General features: G+C 43.8%; 2 protein-coding genes across 2 annotated transcripts; one reads left to right on the forward strand and one right to left on the reverse strand.

The window, feature by feature from the left end:
• Nucleotides 1–1,877: 1,877 nt before the first annotated feature.
• LOC311013931 (uncharacterized protein) lies at nt 1,878–3,369 on the forward strand (the record flags this gene model as incomplete). Its single annotated transcript, XM_084010239.1, has 3 exons — nt 1,878–2,569; nt 2,855–2,968; nt 3,176–3,369. Exons 1-3 carry the CDS (start codon nt 2,188–2,190, stop codon nt 3,367–3,369), a joined length of 690 nt encoding a protein of 229 aa, XP_083866365.1. The 5' UTR covers nt 1,878–2,187.
• A 637-nt stretch (nt 3,370–4,006) lies between these two features.
• Nucleotides 4,007–5,373, reverse strand: LOC311013930 (uncharacterized protein; the record flags this gene model as incomplete). The annotated part of the gene is made up of 2 exons (XM_084010238.1): nt 5,227–5,373; nt 4,007–5,080 (listed from the first exon to the last, which is right to left on the reverse strand). The coding sequence occupies exons 1-2, from the start codon at nt 5,350–5,352 to the stop codon at nt 4,007–4,009; spliced, it is 1,200 nt and encodes a 399-aa protein (XP_083866364.1). The 5' UTR covers nt 5,353–5,373.
• Nucleotides 5,374–7,590: the final 2,217 nt, after the last annotated feature.

Genomic DNA, 7,590 nt, shown 5'->3' on the forward strand with positions numbered 1-7,590 from the left:
TGATACAGCACAATTTTATAATTTATAGAAAATTATTTTGCGGACTCCCTGGCTATGGGTTGCGGACCCCCAGGGGTCCCCAGACCCCACTTTGACATTATGTACAGTATATATAATACGCAGTAATGTATAAGTGTATTGTTTCTTACATACTGCAAAAAGAGACCATGAAAATGACTGTATGCTGCTGGTATGTAGTGTGGCATTTGTACACATGTACAGTTACTAACTGACATGTCCAGTTGTCACACAGATTAGCTTCACATTTCCTAACGATATGAATTTCTCTGTTGACGCCAGAAATGACAATGGAGCACTTACACCCCCAACTGGCCGGTTGGTGTAAATGCAGATGCAGAAACTGGACAAACACTTTGTACTTGTGGAACCTGATCAGACTTTCAGTGTGATATTTAGTGTTTAAACTGTAGTTGTGATAATATTAATAATGATACTTAAAAAATAAATCTGCTGTCACATTTGCTGCTTATTGTCCATCTACTTGTCTTTGTTGTGATATCAAGGCATTATGCAAACTAAACAAGCTTTTTGACCAACGCTTTTTTTGACCCATGTGCATTTTCCATTTCAGTGCACAATAGAAGATGGTGGCCAGACATTGACAGCTGTATATCACTGTTTTCCCCTCTGTAATGCAGGTTGGTGACTAATGCAGTAACTGAAGCTCACTGTAGCGCTGCTGTGCTGGATATGTGTAATGAGGACGGGAGACGAGCCAAGTTGAAGGGCAAATGAGAACCATCAATTCTCAAATACTGGCAGAGACCTTCATCTACCCCGACTGCAGAGGCTTTTATTTGAAACATAAGTGTCAAACCTTTGTTTATCGCCATGCTTTAGACATATATCTTACCATATTGCCCTGCATGTTTACTTGCTGTCTTAATAAATACAGTATAATGTGCATTTCATGTACAACAATTATTTCATGCTCACCACTTGCCTGCGTTTCCTGAGTTTCCAAATTCTCTCTCAGGTTACTGTCAAATAAGGCAGCTTTAATACCTGTTTCCTCTGGTTAGTTTGTTGGTTAAGCTTTATTTATTAAGAACATCTTGTCGTGATCTCTTTTTTTAATGTGCCCTCAGAACAAATACGTATATACAAGATCAGAGCAAAACAAATAAGACACATAAAATGGCCCTGTCTGGGCTGGGAATCTGATCTGCACTTTCGCATCACAGGGTTACTTTAAATGTGTGAATAAGATTTGCACTGGTGTTCATTACCTGGCTCCACTTTGGACAGTGCACTCACTATTTACATACAGTGGTAGATGAATGGATGATAAAATATAGAGTGATACTCATTATACATTTCCCCTTCTCTGGTTTTCTACTGTGAGAGTCAATCAGGCTTGTGTCAAAAACTTAAAAATGTAAAGTGCAATAAGATCCCTCTTTCTCGTGTGAGCAGCTCAGTCTGCCAATCCACTCAGCGGTTACACACTGGCAGGGCTCCGGCACGGTTCCGGTTCCCGAACGCAACTTTGAACCGGCCGGCGCGTTCAGACTGCAAAAATAATCGGTTCAGAACCTGAAAATTCTTCTTCTTCTTCTTCTTCTTTTGGAGTTTATTGGCGGTTGGCAAACCAAGTTAAATGTACATTACCGCCACCTACTGGACGAGTGTGGAGCAGTAAATTGGCAGACAAAATAAATTAAAACAAACAAACAAACAAAGCAAATTCGCAGCGGAACCTATAACTAGTTGGTTTTTCCTGGCGAACCGTGACATCATCAGTGGGCGTTGTGGTGGATTTGATTGAGCACTCGGTGCTCAACTGTATTGGACTGTCACTACTGCCGGGTTCTGGGATCGGCTGTGTAGGTCTGTGTAGGTCTGTGTGTTGTTTGTTTTGAGCGCCAGCAAAAGAACAGCTCGTGCTGCATCCTTTCCTCCGTGTATTCATATTATATGCTTCAGCTAGCAACCCACGAGTAATACTAGTACAACAGTAACCAGCATTACATAAAGCTACGACAGGCGTGTCTAGCGGGAAAGCAGGAAGGAGACGGAAAGAAAGCAGGAAGGAGACGGAAAGAAAGCAGGAAGGAGACGGAAAGAAAGCAGGAAGGAGAAGGAAAGAAAGCAGGAAGAGAAGGAAAGAAAGCAGGAAGAGAAGGAAAGAAAGCAGGAAGAGGAGGAAAGAAAGCAGAGAAGAAGATGGAGAAGAAAAATGTTCCGTGGTCGGCAAACGAAACTAAGTGTATGGTGACGATTTGGGCAACACCTGAATTCCAGGAGAAACTCGAGACCTTCACAAGAAAGCGCCAACTCTACAACGAACTTTCGGAAGAGATGGCCAAGGCTGGGTTCACCCGAACGCCAAACCAAATAATTAATAAACTTAAAAAACTAAAGAAAGACTATAGGGACACTAAAAAAGACTTGAGCAAAAGTGGAGCTGGACGTGGCGATACATGCGACTCTTACGAGCTGCTGGACAGCGTTTTGGGTAACAGACCAGCTAACCAGGTGTTATTGGCACTGGATTCCGCCACGGCCGCCACAACAATTGAGTCTGGGTCTTTCATATACGATGGCGGTAGGTTGACTACACACCACTCCTTGAAATGTCGATTAAATGTAGCAGATACTGTAGTACCAATGGTATTAACATTATACAGTGAACATCATTCATGAATTATTGCAGTTATAGTTATTGTTCTAGACATTATTGCACCCATTATGGTTGTAAGTAGTGCAGTGAGATCTAAACCGTAATTGCACATGTGAAAACATAGCAAGGATATTTTAGTACTAATATAACAGTATGCGGTGTGTCAAATGTGTAAGCCTGATGACTCATCTAATTTAATATCGCCTTCAGAATTATCCGACACCACCACCACCAACAGTGAGCCCTCCACCAGCAGACGTGACACTAGTGCTGCTTCTGAGGAGAGAGAAATCCCTGACCAGAGGCAAGCACAGAAAAATGGAAGTAAGTATTTGGGGCGAGACCCCCTTTCTAGTGATGACGATGATGATTTATGAAGATTGCTTTGGATTTCAATGTAAATCACCCCTGGTTGTATTTAAACTAACATATAGTTCAGGTGCATATTGAATCTGTCCTGTCTTCCTGACCTCAGGCGCCACCAGGGGAAATGATTTCTGCATTGCTTAATACCCGTTTTCTGTTACCCAGGAAAAAGGAAGAGAGATGACTACCTGGATCTTCTTGATTACCTGGCGAAGTCAGATGAGAAGGCGGAGGAGAGAGAGGAGAGGATGATGCAGCAGATGCAGCAGACCACCACTTCTCTGCTGGGGTTGGTGGAGAGGATGGTCTCTGCCATAGAGGGTGTCAGCAACCCAAATCAAGGACAACATCAGGGTTGAACATTTACATTTGGACTTTAACTTCACCGTTACTCAGGTTCAGAAAACGGACATATTTTTTTTAGCCAAGTTTGTTGTGTTGATGTTTCTTTGTTTACATTTTATACTTGAAAGTTTACAGTTTTGTCACTTTATATAAAGTTAATATATGTTAACATAGCACAATCAGTCATACTGTATATATTTTGTAAGAAAGAAATGACACTTTTTAAATCAGACCTTTGCTCTGTGTTTATTTACATTGTTGAAACAAAGGCAGTGTATAAAAAGGACCTTCTGTTAATAAAATAAGTTGTGAACATAAATGCCACATCTCTCTCGACAAGAAAACAACAACCCAGTACAACAATAACTACACAAATGTGAGATTATGGTCTCTGTTGGATGCAGCTGTTGACATGTTCATGACAGGTGAGTACAGAAACTATGCAGCAATGACTACAGTATGTGCAAACAGCATCATAACTACTAAAGCAGGTGAAAACTGATAAAGTGCAACAACTAATATTCTCTCAAAGTAACTAACTCGTATCATTAACTTTTCTGACATCAAAATGTGACCTCATTTTCAGGTCAGGTCAGAAGGCATACAAAAACAATGGAAAACAAATACTGTACAGTATAATCTGTCCATCAGTTAAGAGTTGAAATATCCGAGCAGTGCAGCTCTCACATCAGCTCCTTCCTGGTGAGGTTCCTGTAACACGCGAACAGGTGGCTGCACATTCTCCATCACTGGAGGGCCTTCCAGGTAACGATCGCCATGCTCTTCACAAATGTTGTGCAACACACAACATGCTAGGACCATCTTCTTGGTGAGGTCCACTTGGGAGTCGTTCCTCTTCAGGAGACACCTCCATCGGCCTTTCAATTTCCCAAAGGTGGTCTCCACAATTGCCCTGGCCCTGCCGAGTCTGGCGTTGTAGTTGTGCTGCTCCTGGGTCAGTCGGCCTGTATCAGAAAAAGGCTTCATCAGCCAAGGTTGCAGTGGGTAGGCAGGGTCTCCGATTATGTAGTGTCCTACATCACGTCCAGCAATATTGACAGTATGCTGTTTGAAGAACTGTCCGTCATTCACTATTTCCCAGAAATGGGACTGTCTGAGCACGCGTGTATCATGTAGACTGCCAGGGAAGCCTACACACACGTCCCAGAACAGACCCTTGCCATCAACAACACCCTGTAAGACGATGGAGTCCCATCCCTTTCTGTTATGAAAGTCACATGGGGACATTTCAGGTGCTAAAATGGGGACGTGGCTGCTGTCTATTGCTCCAACACATTGAGGTGCCCCCCACCTGTTGTCAAAAAATTTAGCCATCTCCATTAACTTTCTGGCATCAGGGGTCTTGATGTGGTCAGGAAGCAGCACCTTGATGACAGCATAGCAGAAGTCCTGCGCACAACGGCATACAGTTGAAACACCAACGCCAAAAAGGTGACTCACACTCATGTACTCATTGTTGGTGGCCAGTCTCCACAGGGCAATGGCGATCCGTTTATTGACGGGCATGGGCAGACGGTAGTTGGGGGTCTTCCTTTGCAGGATGGGGCTTAGACGACGGCAGATGTAGTCGAAAGACTCCCGCGACACTCCAAAGTTCCTAATGAACATGTCGTTGTTGAAGCCAGGAACAACGCCATCCCACCACTCCTGTGAACGGGGATGTGCCCGCACCCTCTGTCTTCTTCTCATGGCGTTTATGATTAACTGTAGAGTCAAAAGTTCCATTACATTTCTTCCCATGCTTTGTTAGATACGGTGTAGGCTAACAGTTAGCCAGGCTAACGTTAGCTACGTCTGCATAACCGTTGTAACCGTTATAACGTTAAACATATAAATACACTTTTACATACCATTCGCCTTATACGTAATCGTCTTCTACGTCTTATCAACAGTTGGTGCATGGTGGTGTGTTGGATGTGAGCAAATAGCTGCAGTGACAGAGCAAACGCTCGTAAATACTCCACGCGACTTGCCATTTTGCCGTTGCTGTGTTTACTTCCGCCTGTGTGACGCGGAATGACGTCCTCCCACTTTGGTTCCACTTAAACTGGCGTGAAAGCGGGCTGGTTCGCCAGACAGCGCCAAGGTTCTGAGACTCCAGAACCGAACCTGTGCCAGAACCAGAACCGTGCCGGTGTGTAACCGCTAACAACAGTTACCGCACATTAGAAGCTTGTTATGATGGTTTCTACTGCTACAAATGGACTACCTGTGTTTGCGTGACAGAGGAAGAAAGCTGCTCTCAGTTTTCCTGGCCGAGAGCCGGCTCTTTGTCTGTGGAAACAGGAAGAACTGGTTCGCGATCGGGCACCGGCTCCGAACCGGCCCTCAAAATGCCTCGGTGGAAAAGGGCCAGTACACCTTTCCACAGTCTGTGATTCCTCTGTTCCAAAGGAGCTGTTTGGGCCCGTTGGGCAAATCTCTCTCAGGTCGCCGTCGGTCAGGCTCGTGTCAAAATGTAAAATGGCGTAAACATATGGCTATACAACCACATCACACATGAAATAAACTCTGTTTCCAGTCCAAGTCCATTTGCTCACGGTCAGGAACACCAATGAAATCTGTGGATGAAAATGATTTTCCAGTTATGCATAGTCGCTTCCTCTGACATGATCACTGCAGTTAAAAAGTGGAGCATTGATTTGATTATAGCAGATGTATTTGGCTGGCAAGGCAAGGCAACAGGCAGTAACATAATTTAGTATGGCAAACACAGCATACACAATTTGAGTTGCAATGACACCGTATCCACTTGTACTTGTTGACCCCAGCGAAGTGAAGAAGAGTTCAGCTAGTATATCCAGCATCCATCCATTAGTTTATCCAGCATCCATCCGTTAGTATATCCAGCATCCATCCGTTAGTATATCCAGCATCCATCCGTTAGTATATCCAGCATCCATCCGTTAGTACATCCAGCATCCGTCCGTTAATATATCCAGCATCCATCCGTTAGTATATCCAGCATCCATCTGTTAGTATATCCAGCATCCGTCCGTTAATATATCCAGCATCCGTCCGTTAATATATCCAGCATCCATCCGTTAGTATATCCAGCATCCGTCTGTTAGTATATCCAGCATCCATCCGTTAGTATATCCAGCATCCATCCGTTAGTATATCCAGCATCCGTCCGTTAGTACATTCAGCATCCGTCCGTTAGTATATCCAGCATCCATCCGTTAGTATATCCAGCATCCATCCGTTACTATGTCCAGCATCCATCCGTTAGTACATCCAGCATCCATCCGTTAGTACATCCAGCATCCATCCATTAGTACATCCAGCATCCATCCATTAGTTTATCCAGCATCCATCCGTTAGTATATCCAGCATCCATCCGTTAGTACATCCAGCATCCATCCATTAGTACATCCAGCATCCATCCATTAGTTTATCCAGTATCCATCCGTTACTATATCCAGCATCCATCCGTTAGTACATCCAGCATCCATCCGTTAGTACATCCAGCATCCATCCGTTAATACATCCAGCATCCATCCGTTAGTACATCCAGCATCCATCCATTAGTTTATCCAGCATCCATCCGTTACTATATCCAGCATCCATCCGTTAGTACATCCAGCATCCATCCATTAGTTTATCCAGCATCCATCCGTTACTTTATCCAGCATCCATCCGTTACTATATCCAGCATCCATCCGTTAGTATATCCAGCATCCATCCATTAGTATATCCAGCATCCATCCATTAGTACATCCAGCATCCATCCATTCGTTTATCCAGCATCCATCCGTTAGTATATCCAGCATCCATCCGTTAGTACATCCAGCATCCATCCATTCGTTTATCCAGCATCCATCCGTTAGTATATCCAGCATCCATCCGTTACTATATCCAGCATCCATCCGTTACTATATCCAGCATCCATCCGTTAGTACATCCAGCATCCATCCGTTAGTACATCCAGCATCCATCCGTTAATACATCCAGCATCCATCCGTTAGTACATCCAGCATCCATCCATTAGTTTATCCAGCATCCATCCGTTACTATATCCAGCATCCATCCGTTAGTACATCCAGCATCCATCCATTAGTTTATCCAGCATCCATCCGTTACTTTATCCAGCATCCATCCGTTACTATATCCAGCATCCATCCGTTAGTACATCCAGCATCCATCCATTAGTATATCCAGCATCCATCCATTAGTATATCCAGCATCCATCCATTAGTATATCCAGCATCCAT

The sequence above is a fragment of the Eutrigla gurnardus genome, assembly GCF_963514095.1.
Source record: "Eutrigla gurnardus genome assembly, chromosome: 5".
NCBI classification, from domain to species: Eukaryota; Metazoa; Chordata; class Actinopteri; order Perciformes; family Triglidae; genus Eutrigla; species Eutrigla gurnardus.